The sequence below is a fragment of the Coenobita brevimanus genome, chromosome 90 (genome assembly GCF_032717465.1).
Source record: "Coenobita brevimanus isolate Jiangsu-jjx chromosome 90, ASM3271746v2, whole genome shotgun sequence".
Classification (NCBI taxonomy): Eukaryota; Metazoa; Arthropoda; class Malacostraca; order Decapoda; family Coenobitidae; genus Coenobita; species Coenobita brevimanus.
In genome coordinates this window covers 27,013,354-27,031,667 of record NC_137043.1, presented here as the reverse complement: position 1 = coordinate 27,031,667, position 18,314 = coordinate 27,013,354, and the positions used below count along the sequence as shown (strand labels likewise).

Here is an 18,314-nt window from a genome sequence, read left to right as displayed (position 1 = left end):
TTCCCTTCTCTAGAAACTTTTCCACTAAAGATCTAAGAATATCTGATCTACACAACCTCTTCCCTTCCTAAAGCCTCCCTGTTCTTCTCCAACTAATTCCTCTGTTCTTTCCCTAACTCTGTCAATGAGTATCCTACCATACACTTTTCCTATTACACTAAGAAGACAAATGCCCCTATGATTATCACACACTTCTTTATCCCCTTTCCTTTTGTACAAGGGAATAACTATACCTGACTTCCAATCCCCCGGGACTCTACCTTCCTCCCAGGCCAATCTGCACATCTTTCACATCCATTCTACTACTATCTCTCCCCCATGCTTCAGCATTTCACCACACACTCCATCAATTCCTGGGGCTTTCCCCAATTTGACTTTCTTCATTGCGAGGTATTGCAGTTTATTCACAAAATCGAGCACGTGCGGCATCCACTGCATGAGCGTCTAATCAGGACGGTAGTTAAGTGGTAATTGGGGAGGGATGGGGGAAGCAAGCAGCGAGCGTAAACACAGCTGTTTGGCGCTGTGCGCCAATTTCAAAGTACGGTTGGAAAAAAAGTCGGATTTTTTTAGTTTTTAAAATTTTTTTTTAACGTTTTTTTGGCCATTTTTTGGTTCCAAAGGCCCAAGATGTCCAGTAAGTGGGGAGTCCATATAGTGGGCGTCTGGATAGTACAGAGATTACTGTATTCCCTGCGTCGACCTCTCTACGAGCAAGTAATCAATCAGGCTCTTTTCAACACGATCCCCGTTCTCTCTATACCATGTATATTTGTGTGTATCTTTGTGTTTGAAATATGAGTTACAAATGCACAACCTCCTTTCCTGATACATATCCTTCAGTTGCTTCCCATTATCATTTTCTCCTGGTATTCCATTACAGCCTACTATGTTATCCTCACAACCAGTGCCTACTCTTCCATTCATATCACCAATTATAATGACTTTATAGCTCCTTGGCATTTCTCCTGCTGCTTCATCCAGCTCATCTCAAAACTTGTCTTTCTCTCTCTCACTCCTGTCATCACATGGTGCATACGCTACGATCACAGCCACTTTCAACTTCTCAAACTTGAACTTGACATACATACATCTCGAGCTGACACATTTGTAATCTCTCATTCCACTCTGCCTTATCTCATTCATCAACAAAGCAACTCCTTCCTTGCATATTCCTTGCCCATTTATGTCTGATCTTACACATTTCACACCCTCCAACTCCTCCACTTCACACCCTTTCATCTTTGTTTCACACAATGCCACACAGCATTTCTCACACTCTTGAATACATTCACCACTTCCATCCTCTTGCTTCCTCATTCACACCTCTCACATTCCACAAGGCCATGCGAATTTGCCCATTTGGCTGGGGCCCTGGGCAGGTATTGGGCCCTCTGAGGCTCTTTGAAACATTTGCCATGATTAAGTGATTTTTAGATAAGGGAATCTGGGGGACACTTAACCAGCCAAAAACCCCATTTAGCATAGTAAATAGTTTCCTGGGTACAGGAAACCATTAGGCTTGTCACTCAGTGTAGAAGGCATCCCTGCACTGAGTGAGTGGATAATGGGCACCCCCATCCACCACGCAGTCATGTCAGCTTAGGTTTATTCTGGTCCATTCAGAAGGAAGAAGGTCCATTCAGGGCCTTTATACTCAACTGCCAAAGGTACACAGTGGTGACCATCATCCACTTACGATGCTGTGCTGCCTACATCTTCCTTCGCCTCTTATCACTCTACTTCTGTATCTAACCTCCACTTCCTACTTCTTCCTTTCCTTCCAGTCACTTTTTATTACTATACTTTCTACTTCATGTGGCTCTGCATCTACACTGACTGCCAGGTCTAATGGTTTCCTGTAACTGTAACCCAGGCAACCATTTACAATGCTGGGTGGTAACCATATAACCAGATCATGGGGTGAAGTGGAGCATACTATGGTGCCCCTTATAACTAAGTGGAGACACACAAAGGTGTATCCACCCAGAAACCAAACTTCACACTTTTCCTTATGCCTTGCAGTGGCAAGGGGCTGTCAACCAGAAGGGAACATTGGTTCACTGCACAAGGCGCCCATGCAAAGGCAGTTGCTTGTTTGTGGTTGATGGGCCTGACTGAACAAACAGACCCCTGGAGCTGATCAACAACTACAATGCCCAATGGGGTCCAATCAGATTACTTCAAGTCAACTTATTAGTCGTTCTAATACATTTCAGCATATAGACCCAAATATATCAGCTAAATAATATTTAAGAAAGTTTAAGTGTTCAGGGCACATCAGGTCCAGAAAGTCAGTTTAAGGCAATACAAATCAATTCAGCACATCCCACACTAAGACTCGGACATTACATCAACTATGAGACGATCCCACAAGGGAAATTGCTTACCTACCATCAATGGGTCTCCCTGGCCAGGCAGACCTAAGCAACAACAACAGATCAATTTGGCTAATGCCTATCAATATGTGAGGGGGGAAAAAAAAAAAAAAAAAAAAAAAAAAATCAGCCCTATGGATGAAATGGCTTCAAGATGTCAATTTCGGTCATTTATGACTGGATGTGGTTAGTAAAGATACCTGGTTGGGATGGGCTGGAATGGTGATGGATACCAGGCCATGATAGGGGAAGTAGACTCTGCAAATACAGTACAATCCCAGTTAACCGGGTGGCTTGGGGAATTTACCTTCCCGGTTACAGATTTTTCCCGTATTTCTGATTTTCAAGTCAAATCTATACAAAGGCTATCACAGCAGTAAATACAGTTCAGGTACTCACCAGTCACATTAGGGGTTACACTAAGAGATTCCGCCTGAAAAACTGCCTTGTAAACACACACCATGGTCATAACGCACATGTGCAATGTCTAGCAACTTGCAGTACTGCAAATTACACCAGTCCATTGTTTACCGAATTACTGTATTCATTATATGTACTGTACTCATAAAAATTGAAAAATACAATAAAGAAATAAAAGCTTGAACATTTATTAGTGAACTGATGATGTGTTAAGACTGCACTGTAGAATTATCACAACACCTGTGCCCCCACGTGAGTTTGTTTACGTTTCTGACTGTTCTTCTTCTTCCCTACGTGACCTCCATCACTCCACCCCTCACCCGCCACTCAGCTGTTTTGCAGAAAATAAAATACAGTAAATGATGTACGTATGAAATGCAGGCATATTATTTATTTATTTTTCTTCCAACAAAGTAAACTTTCATTCCTATTAACATTTATATTCAGCCATTAGTGTTTTATAATGTTCGCCTTTTTCAAGTCTGTTGCATATGTCCAGCTTCTGTTTCAAGGTAAGCACGATACGCTTACGTTTAGTTTGCACTTTAGGCATTTTGGAGTGTACAAATTACCGTCTATCAGAGGAACACGATAGCAAGAGACCTTGTTTACTGTCTGGTGGCAAAATGCAGACTGGTGATTTTTGGAGGGTGTGGAGGATGACTGAATTCAAGTAGGGGAAAGAGGGGGAGAGGAGGGGTGGTTAAGAGGATTTGCTAGGGATTTACATCAGCCGGAAATGCCTTCACCTCGCTTTGTCTGTCTTCCCCCAGCCTCGCGTGACACAATCAAACGGCGGTTTGGCGGTCCATTCAAATTGGCGCACAGTTATAACTTACTGACATTTTTACCAGCCCTTGAATTTTCCCGTTGTTCTGAGTATTCCGTTTGTCTGGATACCGGATAGCTGGGATTGTACTGTATGGGCACTGTGGGTCAGCTGGTAGTCCAGGCCGTTAATATTATGACAGTCAGTATATACGACCCAAAATGGTTGAAGTGGGTGGAGAGAAGACAGCTGAATAGGCAATAACATTGCATGATGAATCATCCCAACCCTATTGCTTATCAATAAATGGAATGGAAATGATCTAGATTTAGGAAAAGAGTAACACAAAAGCAGGAAAATCATTAACAGACTGCCCACTGATTTTTTCCCATAAATCCTATTACAGTAATCCCTCTACTTTCCGGACGCCCACTTTCCGGACATCCCCACTTTCCGGACATCCCCACTTTCCGGACATTGTGGCCCTGGACCATTGGAACCGAAAAATGGCCAAAAAAAGAAAAAAATCCCCCCAAAATCCGAATTTTTTCCCACCTGTAATTTGAAATTGCCGCGTGGTGCCAAACAGCTGCTTACACCATGGCCCCTTCATCCCTTCCTTCCTCCCCCCTCCCCCCTTCCCTGTCAGGGTTGCCATTTGTTATTTTTCATTACCAAATGTGGGCCAATTTGGTAATGAAAAATTCATTTGGTAATGAATCAGAATAATGCATTACCAAATGGATTTTTCACATGTATGAGGATACACAGGATGGAGATGGTGGATTGTTTGCTCTCTCTGATTAATCTGCTATCCTACATAGCATGAAAATAATCAACATGCTGTTAATTATAAGGAGAGTGATTACATGTATTTCCACTTGTATATATAATTAGTGAAGAATAAATGCTAGCTTTACGAATTAGGTAATGAAAAGTTAAATTTGGTAATGAAAGTTGAGGAGATTGGTAATGTGGCCATTGCGATCTGGCAACTCTGTTTCTCCGACATCAACAGTTACTCCCTAACTTCGATTGTGAATAGATGCTTATCGCCCTGGAAGCCACACGTGCTCGTTTTTTGTGAATAAACAGTGCATATACCGCAATACCTCGCTTCTAGACCACATGGGAATTTACAGTGTTGTGCAGTGTTAAGAAATTTGAACTTAGAGGGCAAAGGATCAACTGTGGAGTGCAAATTGGCAGTTTAAACCCTCTCCCAGTGATGATTCGAGGTGCCTGGAACCACTGTCTGATTCTCTTCTTCTTCATTTCTGCAACATTCGCGGCCTTTCCTCTAACTTTCGCTCTGTTGAGCACCACCTCTCCTCCTCTAAACCTCACCTTCTTTTTCTAACTGAGACTCAGCTGTCTGAGGCAACTGACAGCAAACTCTTTTCTGTATCCTCCTACTTTCTCTATACTCATTTCAAAGCCAAAGGTGGCTGTTGTGTATATATACGCAACGACTTATCTTGCTCTCGTGTTCCTGAACTCGATTCTTTTGAATTCTCTACACTCTGGCTTCGGCTTTCCTGTCATTCTCTGACTAAATATAACTGTGCTGTTTACTTATCCCCTAATTCTACTATCAAAAATTCTTCGACTATCTTACTTCTACGATGGAACACATTCTATCCATTTCTCCTTTCTCTGAAATCTCCATTCTAGGAGATTTCAATGTTCACCACCACCTTTGGCTCTCCTCTCCTTTCACGGATCCACCTGGTGAACAAGCCTACATCTTTTCTATCCTTAATGACCTAGAGCAACTTGTACAGCACCCTACCCGTATCCCTGACCGCCTTGGAGACAGCGCCAACATATTTGACCTCTTCCTCACAACTAATCCTTCTGCTTACTCTGTTAATCTTTTCTCTCCGTTGGGCTCCTCCGATCACACCCTTATCACCTTAACCTGTCTTATCACTCCGGTACGGCCTGTGGACCCTCCAGGGAAACGTCGTCTGTGGCATTTTGGAGCCACGGACTGGGAGGCCCTCAGGCAGTACTTCTTTGATTTTCCCTGGAATGATTATTGCTTCCATGGCCGTGAGCCATCTGAGTGTGCCTTGCGCATTACGGAGGTTCTTCTCTCGGGCATGGAAGCATACATTCCTTTCTCATATCCTCTGACTAAAGCAAGAAAGCCTTGGTTTAATCACGCTTGTTCTAATGCTGTCCGCAACAAGGACAGGGCCTACAAAAGGTACCGGAGCCAACCCACCCCTGAATCACATCACCTTTACGTTTCTGCCCGGAATCGTGCTAAGTCTGTTCTTCGCTCTGCTAAAAATACTGTAATGTCATCCATACTCAATGCTCTCAACTCTCCAACTCGAATTCTTCCCGCTCCTTCTGGCACCTTGCCAAAAACCTTTCTAACAACTTTACCTCATCATCCTTCCCTCCTCTTTTCTACTCTGATGGTTCTGTAGCTATTTCTTCTACTGATAAAGCAGATCTCTTCGCACAGACTTTCTCCTCCAATTCCACCTTAGATGATTCCGGTGCTGTTCCTCCATCACTTCCCCCCTCTGACTTCCTCATGGCTGACATTAAAATTTCTTCAGCTGATGTAATTTCTGCCATCACTGGCCTCAGTACTAACAAGGCATATGGGTCTGATGGGGTCCCTCCTGTTGTTCTCAAGAACTGTGCTTCTGTGCTTACACCCTGCCTAGGCAAACTCTTTCGCCTTTGTCTGTCAACTTGTACCTTTCCTTCTTGCTGGAAGTTTGCTCTCATTCAGCCATTCCCAAAGAAGGGTGACCACTCCCAACCCTCCAACTATCGTCCAATTGCTTTAACGTCCTGTATTTCAAAAGTTTTCGAGTCAATTCTTAATAGAAAAATTTTAAGGCATCTTTCCTATCACAACCTCCTTTCTGATCGTCAGTACGGGTTCCGTCAGGGACGCTCCACTGACGATCTTCTCATCTACCTTTCAGACTCCTGGTCATCCTCCTTTCGGGACTTTGGCGAAAGCTTTGCCATTGCACTTGACATCTCAAAGGCTTTCGATCGAGTCTGGCATAAATCCTTAATTTCCAAACTGCCCTCCTACGGTTTCTATCCTTCTATCTGTGCCTTCATCGCTAGCTTCCTTTCTGGTCGTTCTATAGCCGCTGTTGTAGACGGCCATCATTCTTCTCCTAGATCTATCAACAGTGGTGTTCCTCAGGGCTCTGTCTTATCACCAACTCTCTTCCTTTTATTCATCAATGATCTTCTAAGCTGTACATCTAACCCTATCCACTCATACGCTGATGACTCCACTCTTCACCTTTCCATTCGGTTCCCGCAACGCCCATCTCAACAGTTACTTCAACAAACAAGGGATGAGGCTATGGCACACCTAATGTCTGACTTGGCTCGTATCTCTGACTGGGGTAAAAATAATATGGTTGTTTTTAATGCATCTAAGACTCAGTTCTTACACCTATCAACCCGACAGAATCTTCCACAGGTATACCCACAAATGTTTAATAATATTCAGCTTAGTCCTGCAACATCCTTGAACATGCTTGGGGTTTCATTTACTCGGGACTTATCCTGGAAAGATCATATTACATCTCTTGTAAAATCTGCTTCCAAGAAACTGGGTGTGCTAAGCCGACTCTGTTCCTTCTTTACCCCTGCACAATTATTGACTCTAAACAGGGGTTTTATCCGCACCTGTGAGGAGTACAACTCTCATGTGTGGGGAGACTCCCCACATACAGCTCTTCTCAATAGGGTGGAGTCAAAGGCTTTTCATCTCATTAACTCTCCTCCTCTTACTGACTCCCTTCAACCTCTGTCTCTTCGGCGCACTGTTGCATCTTTATCTCTTTTCTATCGCTACTTCAATGGTCACTGCTCCTCTGAACTGTCTGCTTGCATTCCTCCACCTCTTCGACGGGAGCGTAGCACCCGTCTGGCAGCAAACTCTCATCCCTTTTCTGTCCAACTCTCTAATGCAAGAGTTGACCGTTACTCCCAGTCTTTCAATTATGCAACAGGTCAACTCTGGAACTGTCTCCCTCTGTCTGTATTTCCTGCTGCCTATGATCTCCAGTCTTTCAAACGCAGTGTGTCCAGGCATCTTAAAATGATCGGATCTTGAATTTGGCTCTCTATTGTATTTTGTTTTTCTCTTGGAGGGAACTGTTACTGCGGGCTCATGGCCTTTGGTTCCCTCTTCCTCGCATTTATTAAAAAAAAAAAAAAAAAAAAACAATGTGCAGTGTTAAACAATTATAACTCACAGTGCAAAGAATTAAGTGCAGCACAACACTGGATTACTGTACGTGCTTCAAGAGCATTTTCACCACTGCCAAAACCTTAGAAAGGCAGCCACAAACGTGATGTGAGTACCCTGGCTGAGGTACAGTCACTTCTAATTCCTCATTCTTTGGTTCCTTTTCATTTATTTCATGCTTTATGTCCATTATTGGTGTGAATAGGGTCTTAAATAGGTTTAAATAGGTGCTATGCATGTCCGGTAGGGAGTTATTTAGGTGGCTTTCAAAGTTAGGATGGTTAGGGTCCATAAGTACCAGTCCAGGAGGCTGGTGCCCACTATCCAGCCAGAACCACTTTCCGGACATGCCCTTGGCTCTACTACTTCGGATAGTGGAGGGATTACTGTACTTACATACACACTATTTATGCCTGTAAAATTTTAAAACCACAAGAGGCAAAAACCATCCACATTCTGTGTTTTGTGTGATGATCTCAGGACGCGTGTGCGGTAGTGTTTTTCATTCCACCACAACAAGTGGGTCTCCCTAGAGTCTTACATTTTTTTTCATTTCACCATACATGGTTTATCATACCTTCATGAAAAATTATGCAGTCTACAGTATATCATACTTTATGACAGTGAAACCTTCAACTCACCTCCATGTAAAACCTGATCTTCTCCATCTACATCTAAATCCCCTTCCTTAATCATCATTTCACTGTCTTTGTCCCCACTTGATTGGCGAGGTGGGGTGCAAGGGGTGCTGCTACCTGACCCAGTGGAAGTGTGTGCCTGTAATGATTTTTCAAGGGGTTCCTCAGGTGCAACAAACCCTCGACGTACTAGACGTTGACCCTGAAATACAATAGCATCCTATCAGCAGGAACTCATAGCTCACCAAGAGATTTATAATGTATGGTAAATATCTTAACACCTTCAGTCAAACCACCCTAGGACCAGGAAGAGGGGGGGGGGAACTGATAATGACCCTGAAATACAATAGCATCCTATCAGCAGGAACTCATAGCTCACCAAGAGATTTATAATGTATGGTAAACAAATATCTTAACACCCTCAGTCCAACCACCCTAGGACCAGGAAGAGGAGGGGGAACTGATAATGACCACGACCATGTAAGTAAATGCAGCACAGACACAGGGCCACAGTTACCAGTTACATAAGTAAGAAAGTTTACTTCAAAATACTCATTACACAATTTCTGTATAAACATTTATCGTACTCTAATCCAATGTCACTCAATTATCTGAATAGCTATATTATAAATTATATATCATCACCATCATCATCATCATTAATTTTTTATAAATAATATAACTCCACATTAAACAACATACTGGTACAATAAAAATGAAATAACATATGGCATCCAAATCTAGCCTCTATCTGATGCCTTTTTGTATTGTGTAGTCTAGTATAGATAGGCTTGCTGTTACACAGCATATCTTAAAGCTGAGCTTATAAAATGCTGCCCATATGGTGACACTAGCAACCTTTACTTCTAAGTTAATTTTTTACGGCACAGTATCATCTAACTCAGTTTCATGATGAAAAAATTTTACATCACCATAAAAATTAAGATGACTATACAAGGTAAACAGTACCAAAGGAAAACAAGAACCATCTTGACTGAAACTGAGATTTCCATGATATTCTTTAGGAAATCCATCTTTAAAACCTAAAAGATGTTCAACCCAATATGGCACTGCATATTTATCATTCTTCAACACCAAACCGACATTCAACTCAATATGATCTGCTTATTTATCATTCTTTAAATCCAAGATATGTTCAACCAAGTATGAACTGCTTCTTCATCATTCTTTAAAATCTAAGAGACGTTCAACCCACTATGAACTGCTTATTCATCATGTCTATGCTTTCACAGACATATCTTGATAACTATTCATCAAAGAAGGGCTGCAGAAAGAATACAAGGATGATTGGTGAAGCATGTACAGCCAAGGAAAGTTTCGCCTTATACACCTGCCAGCCAGTTCAGACATTAATGCGTGAGACAACCACTAGTGAAGCAGTAGCCAGACATTCAAATGTCTGGTACCACTATGTGGGAGAGGAGAGGTTAAGGGAGGAGGAAGGCTGGGGGAGGTGATAGTTCCTACCCCTCCCTCTTCCATCCCCATCCTTCTCACACAGTTACCAGATAAATTGTTGGTCTCACATTTACTATTTCGAAGTGGTGGGCAAGTGTATAATGCAGAACTTTCCATGGGTGTACCTAAAAAAGTACAGCAAAGCTTCATACAGCTCAAAAAGTAAACAGAGGAAAAAAAAAAAAAATTGCACTCTCTTACAGAAGTACATACCTAGCGGAGGGAAAAACATGAGAAGCAAGACCAAAATCTAAAGGGACGGATAAAACAAAAAATGTGAAACTATGGGCTAAAGCCAAACTGGAAGATGTAAGAGAGGGAGAGAAGCATGTATAGAACCTCAAAGGTTTGGAGTAGTAAGGGCAGGTGGATTCAGGTGGATGTATGGCTTAACCTGCTGAGTGCCAACAGACTTTGGAGCCTCATGGAGCTGTGGTGCCAGCCAATTTTTGACCTTTTTCTTTTTTTTCTAGATAGGTTAGAAATGATGAGAAAACATGGAGAACATCCATAAAAGAACTCACAGAAGCCATTTAGGCCAATTTTGAGGTCGATTCTCTATGGCCAGGTGGCTGAATGCTTAGGAGTAATGCCCATAGACTTCATTGGCAGCCTCTGACACCCACATAGTTGTGGTAGGAGATCTTCATTTTCTTCATCAGTAACTATGCTATTCAAGCCAAAAACACTCTTGTCGGGTATATAAATAATATAGGAAGGCCTAGAGAGGCACGGGAATATCCCAGCCAATTTTTGGGCGCCTAATTTGAATTTTGGCAAATACAGCATAACAAACTGCCAACGTACATGTATGTCAATGGCAGTGCCCGCATATATAGGGACTGACACACATGTACGCTGTTGGCACAGGGCAGGTTAAAGCACCCACCTTCCTAAACTATGGGAGACTTGTAGTTAATTACATCTGTAGTTTAATAACCTAGACACAAATTTCAAGAGCTGATAAACAAATTTCTGAACAAATAAAACTGCAATGCCACGGTGATCAATGAACACTAACTTTGCTAATCTATGTTTTAATATTAAGACCGGTGAACTAACTCACCTGAAGCACAACAGTGTCATCTGAGAAGATTGAGTTGTCATGATGGAATATAATTTTAGCCAAGGCCCTGACGAGAGGCCCATGTGACACAATCAGGAACACTTGAGCCAGAAGGAAAAGGGACACAACACTACTGATCCTTGGACGCTCGTCCTGGGGAGAGACATTTGCTGAGGCTGAATATAGAAAGAGTTTCAAATTCAAGGAACAATGCAATATCATCATCCTAACTGAATATTATAAACAGTATTCACATGAGGTGTGGTGATAACAGAAAAGCTCTTAAATTTCTTTTGGGTTATAAATCACGTGACAGAAAGCTACAAACAACACTCCACTCTCATCCCCACCCTGATATGTGTCATCTGAGGAATAAGGCTGCTTGCATCAACAAATACATGGCACAAGAGGAGCCATATTGTTACAGAAACAAAGAGAGGAGTTTCCACCTTTCAACCACCCCACTGTCTGCCCCTTTTCGTCACCTGGTATGACATACAGAACACACAGGGAAAGAACATGATTAATTATCATTGCTATCATTATTGTCACAGAGTAATAAGATCTGGAGAGAAGATTTGGAAGCACAAAAACAGGACAACCATGAACAGAGTGGCCAGGAAAATGAGACACTTTCTCAAGTTGTCCAAGTCCCAGCATCACCTCCTTGACCACAAAAGCTCCACAAAAATACAATATGCTTTGTAATACCTGTGGGATAGAGGCTATTTTGTTAACTGAACAGGACAACCTGTTCATGAGCTGTTCTCAGGAGGACTGCAACTTTCATCTTGGGAGTAAATTTAAAAACTGACTTTAACAACACTTTGGTGCTTTTTAAGAGTCCACTCTCCTTTACATAAAGATTCTCTGACGTACACAGGGAGATCAAGGTGGACCTTCCAATTGTGTACTGATATAGTGCATTAGCTCTATTGTCTTTATGCAATTTTTGGATATCTGGTGGTCTACTGATGTCAGGCATTCAAACTAGATGTGGTCCATATGGGTGTAATTCTGAGGGGTGACGGTTTTGTTGCTCACATAATCTTGCTAGGGGACAAGCAGCAAACCATTCTTGTCTTGAATGTCTGACTCGCCAGCCTAGCCCTGGACTCTTTATGTTCTTGATGGGACAATACAGGGTTGAATGATGGCCTGCTACAGCTAAACTCATGCAGTTATTGACCTGATAATTTACGCTATCAGCATGGCCTAATTCATCCCATACCTTTTTTTTTTTTCTTAAAAATTTGTAACTTCGGGACACTGTTGTATCTAAACTATGGCATACATTAACTTGAAAACTGCTACACATATGCTTCATCACAGACATTTTGGGACAATGTGGCCAAAAATCAACTTTCATGAAGACCAGAGGCACAGGAGGCAATGCATATGTCTCAGTTTACAAGTCAAAGAACAGGTAGAATCATTGTTATGTGCATCTCCATACATACATCATCCATCATCTTCTATTATTTTCCACTTCCTGTGTTAAAAATACCTTACTCACACACTTCCTCTTACCATATCCATCGGCAGTCGTGACTCCAGGCACTGACTAGTCCCTTTTCTAGGGTCCAGCAATCTTCCTACAAGTCATGTCTTCATATTTCACCACTTCAGTGGTAATACCCACCATTTATGATGAATAAAGGCCAGGCCTGTCTTATTCAGAACTGGTGTGATGGTATTAATGGGACTTTTTATGACATGCGGATAGATCTTGTACATCAGTGGTCTATTTCCGTGAATTCAAATCATCAAAATGTTCCCTGCTCCAGCCTGGGACTGAACTCACATCTGTTTCAGTCAACAGGCAACTTCTCTAATCACTCAGCAAACACTTCCCCTCATATTCATTCACATCATCACCATCATATTGATAATAACATGACTGTCTAATAACATGGCTGTCTTACAAGGACTATCAGAGCAGATCAATTTATTACTGTTTGCAATGTTTCATGGGATAACCTTAGAGAATAAGACAATGGTGACAAGACATTTCTATGCAACAGGAGTTTAAAAAAAAAAAAAAAAAAAAAAAAAAAAAAAAAAAACGGGAGGGGGAGTCATATTTGGATTTCTGAACAGAATTTCAAAGTTAGGTATATTCACTCGTGTTATCTGTGAAGCAAGCTCAGAGTCAAGAATTTATTTTACTGTAGTTATCAATACTAATCAGAAGTTATGTGTAGAGGTAAAATTACTTGATCATGAACTCCAAGATATGGGGGCACACTGTATTAAATATTCTGTACACTAACCTACACCTAACATGTACTCTATCTACAGTTTCCCTTACTTTCATCCATATGCTGTGTACCTTGTCCTGGCGAGGATTGAGGGAGTAGACAAGTAGAGGCACAAGAAGGCGGTTGAGGAGATGGTCAGCCAGCACTGCGTTGAGGGTGGTGATGTTGAGGCGTAGGATGTCATTGAGGTAGTGAAGGTGATCTAGGTGTTCCGCTACAAGGTCTGCTAGCCGCCCTCTGCTGCTGTGACTGGAGATGGGTGCAGATGTAAATACAACTACTGATAACTGATTTTTAACTCCTTCAATCCAGCAATGTATTTTTGTAAGAAGAGCGTGGACGAGGAATAAGTAAAGAATTTGAGTGTAATGTGTCACGAATCAATTCGCGACATTTCCTTTTTGTGAGAAGCCACGAACTATTAGTGGAAAACTCACTGTGTATCGCTCAGTTAACCGTTTCTCTCTCCATTTCGGGGTATACTTTTCAAATCATTCGTCACCGTTTTCAGGGGTGACCGATTTGATGCATGTCACTAAGTGCGCTACTGAGCGATACTATTGTTTCTTTATTGTTCACCTCTGCTTGCCTAAACCGTTAGCCACGCCTTCTGGTAGCTTGTGCGTCCTGCCTGTACATTATTTGAATGCAGTCGAGTGTTTGTTGTGACGGAGGAAGGTCCTGTGCTCCAAGAAGTGTGAGAGGTCGCTAGCACCCAAGCTCCACTGAGACAGTTAATCCAGTCCTCCCACCCCGGGTGATACATAGCATTCATCGACTGGTATTTCTTTTGTGTATTTCCTAGTTTTAAGAGTTTAGTTAAGGTGTTTTTCCTAGGCGTAAGTATTTAGCTTTTGTGAGAGTGAGTGAGTGCGTCTCATTGATTTGAAATGTAACGTTAAATTTATTTTTTGTGATTAATAAATTTAACAGTTCCTTTCTTGAGCTTAATGTAAGTAAACTCTTGTTTCATTTCTCCATAATTAAGCTTATTTTCCATATAGCTCCTAGCTTGCATAAACTTTTGCTTTCATAACTGGTACTTAGACCAGTCTTGTTGTATTAACTTAAAATCCGTTGTGTCAGGAGTTAATGCATCAGCAAGAACCTGATGTTATTATTATTAGTATTAGTTATTTATTGTCAGGGGTGATGTAACTTTCTCCAGAGGCTAACAGTACAGTAATTCAGCAATTGTGAGTAATTAGTCTCTGCTGTGTACTGTTGAGAAAGTTTATAAATTCTAGTTCTTGAGAATCTTAGCAAGTCAGCGTAAAGTAATCGTTGCTTGATGTAGCAAGACAATCATTGTCTCTGCTCTTCAATATTATTGAATATTAATATCAATTTAAATAATATTTAACCATTTATATTTCAAAAAACACAGTGATATTATAAAAACCCCGTGACATAATGTGGAGGGAATGTAAGAAAATGTTTTGGAAAGTTAGACAGGGTGATAAAGACGTTAGTCAGGGAGTGAATGATAAAAATGGTAGATTGCTAGTGGAGAACGGTGAAAAAGTGAGCTGATGGAAAAAAGAATTCAAGGAATTGTTGAAAATAGAAAATGAAAGTAATGTGAGCATAAGTGACTGGGGAATAGCTGGGAGATGGAGAGAGGTGACAGGAGAGGAAGAAATCAGTAGGATGGAAGTAATGGAGAAAGTCAAAGTAGGGGAAGCCCTAGGCATTGATGGAGTGTGTGGTGAACTGCTGATGCATGGGGGAGAGATAGTAACAGAATGGATATGAAAGATGTGCAGACTGGCCTTGGAGGAAGGTAGAGTCCCAGAGGACTGGAAGTAAGGTGTAACTATTCCCCTGTACAAAGGCAAATTGGAAAAAGAAGTGTGTGGTAATCATAGAGGCATTTGTCCTCTTGGTGTAATAAGAAAAGTATATGGTAGGATACTTATTGAAAATGGGGAAATAACAGAGGAATTAGTTGGAGAAAACAGGGAAGTTTTAGGAAGGGAAGAGGTTGTGTAGTTCATATATTCATTCTTAGGCATTTAAAAGAAAAGTTGCTAGAGATGGCAAAGAAGTTGTATGTGACCTTCGTGGATTTGGAGAAAGCATATGACAGGGTGGATAGAAAAGGAATCTGGAAAGTGTTAAGACTATAGGGAATAAATGGGAAGTTGTTGAATGTCATGAATAGTATGCATAAGGGGGCTATGGCTGCAATGCGTGTGGATAGAGAACTACGTGAATTTTTCTGTCTAACTGTTGGATTGAAAAGGGATGTAAGGTAAAGTTATGGTCTTTGACAAAAATGAAGCCACTGAATGTACAGTGAGACTGGATGAGGAAGAAATGGAAAATGTGAGTGCATTTAAGTACAGTACTTGGGTAGTGTGATGAGTAGAGATGGAAGTTTAGAGGATGATGTGCTTGAAATGGTACAACAGGGAAGGAAGGTTGCCGGTTCTTTGAAAGAGTGCTAAGAAACAGGGAAGTTAGCATAAAGTTGCTGTACGACAGAATTGTGATACCGACCCTAATGTATGGAAGAGAAACTTGGACCTCGTTGGAAGGATGCAAGTCAAGAGAGAAAGCAGTGGAAATGAGTTACCTGTAAGGAGCATGAGGAGTTACACTGAGAAAGAGACTGACAAAGGAGGAAGTGAAGGAGCACTGTGGTGTGGATGTGGATGTGATAGAAAGAATTAGGAGAAATACACTGAGGTGGTTTGGCCACGTGGAAAGCATGGAGAGCGAGAGACTAATGAGAAGAGTGTATGTGAGTGAGGTGGAGGGGGGGAGGTGGAGGGGGGAAGGGGGAGGACAAGCCTGAGGATGAGATGGAGGGATGGAGTGGTGTGGTATATGAGAGAGGAGGGTGTGAGTTGGGAGCAGGGCAGTGAAAAGGCGGGGGACAGGGCGACGTGGAGGCGACTTGTTTGTGGCCACCCTATCTGGCAATAGATAGATAAATAGGCCATTTAGACTGGCATTAAACTTTTTTTTTTTTTTTTGACTCATTTGGGTAGATTTAGGCCTTGGTTGGGGGAGGGAACCCAAGGTTCAAAAACGCATCCCTATATTTTACATGTCAAATCTACCCTGATACGATACCCTGCCTAGAGATAGGTTTTTACTTAACCGATTGCATCGTTAAACTGGGATATGCCTGTATATATATATACAGTATATATATACAGTACCGGTATATATACAAGCAAACCTCAATTTACGATACCCCTAGATGCGATACCCTGGAGTGATGGAGGTAAAACTACCACCCTACCCAGCCTATCGTAGGCCTGCCCCCAGTTTTGCGATGGGTTTTGATTTTTTAAAAACAATTTGATGATATTTTAGACTTAAATTTTGTGTTTAGGTTGATTTATAAACTGCTTTTAGATTAATGTGTTTTTGTCATAGGTCGAATGAACACTTCATTTGGGGTACAGATTCTCACCCATCAAACGAGGTACAAAACAGTGTGGAGAACCAGGCGACACAAAATAGAATATTTCGTGTTTGACCATGGAACTGTCATATAACCTATCATGCAATACATAATTTCATTCATTCATTCACTCATCATCCAATCCTACATTGCCCCATGGGAAGCGTAGAAGCCCCGCGCTAGACGGCTGGTCCCGACATTTAAGATGAGAGTGACCAGCCTCACTCATCACTGAGTGGCATTATGTAAGCAATAAACCCCAACCATCCCTTGGATCTAAACCTTCACCAGCTCAATCTGATTGGAGCACCTTATTTACCCAGTAAACCACCAGGCGCCAAAATTTCGTTATGTGGTTACCACCCAGCGTAGTGAATGGTTTCCTTGTGTACAGGAAACCATTTGGCTTGTCACTCAGTGTAGTCACCCACAGACAGAATGAAGAAGAAAGAACGAAGGAAAGAAAGTCAGAAAAGGGAGTGTAAAGTCACCTGTAGGCAGAAGGACAAGGAAAGAATAAAGGAAAGAAAGACAGATGAGGATGGAAGGGAAGAAGGATGGAGGACTGGAAAGGGCAGACACCTGAGAGCAGCACTACATCAATGTGAGTGGATGGTGAGCACCCCCACCTACCACAACTATATATAAACTGTATATACATACAGTGGGGCATTGACTTTCGTGACAACAGGTTTCGCGAATGCAACTTTCGCGGCACAGACCAAATATTTCCGAACTTCCACTTCCGTGTGAAAAAAATTGAGTTTCATGCACAAATTTGGGGTTTTGGGCAATATTTTGAACTTTGGATTATCCGTGCCGACTGCCTGCAGCCCGTCGCCATCCTGAATGACATCATGTCAACACTCAGTCTACCCACTCCCGCCATTGTGCAAACACCGCTGGCTCCATTGCGTTGGATTCTCACGGTTCAATGGCCTCTACTATACCTGGTGGTGTGGGGAAAGGGCCTTGTGGTGTGGGGGGGGGGGGCCAGGAGGTAGTGGTGGTAATAAAAAGTGCTTGGGACCTTCAAAATTGGGAGGAAAAGCTAAGGCAAAAAGAGAGTATCTGGATGAAGATTACACTGGACTCGTTCAAGAGCACCTACCACAAGAGGAAATTCAGCACAAAGTGGAAGTGTTGCGTCAAGTGGCATCTGAGGAGGCAGAGAGAGAGAGGGAGGGTGGTAGTGCGGCAGCTGGCAGTAAGGCAGCGAGAGGTGACGTCAAGGTGGGTGGCAGGATCCAATAACACCGCCACGTGCCTTGGATACTTACCCCCAGCATCCATTTAACACCTCAACCTGGTCTCTGTGGTATGTTTCTTAATATAATGTGTATTTATTGTTTGCATCTCACAATGCTATGTACAACATTGATTTGATGTACTGTACTGCACTGTATTGCAAGTGAAAATGAAAATCTGGTGTTACTTTAGGATAGCCAGGAACCAATTAGCATTTTTGCCATAAGGACAATGCCCCAACTTTCGCGATTTCAACTTTCGTGCATTATCTTCAGTCCCAATTAGGGGTGAAAGTTGGTGCCCCACTGTGTGTATATATATCATCATCATCATCATCATCAGCCGTTGAGGTCCACTGCAGAACCAGCCTATCCCTCCCGAAGCAGGGACG

The 18,314-nt window shown here is 42.1% G+C and overlaps 1 protein-coding gene across 1 annotated transcript in view; it reads right to left on the bottom strand.

Annotated features, from left to right (window-relative positions):
- ema (C-type lectin domain containing ema) overlaps positions 1–18,314 on the bottom strand; it is a 230,934-nt gene that overhangs the window by 188,910 nt on the left and 23,710 nt on the right. Inside the window, 3 exon segments of the mRNA XM_080281656.1 lie at positions 8,455–8,653; positions 10,997–11,149; positions 13,329–13,506. Of these exon segments, the coding sequence (XP_080137782.1) occupies positions 8,455–8,653; positions 10,997–11,149; positions 13,329–13,506 (530 nt within the window).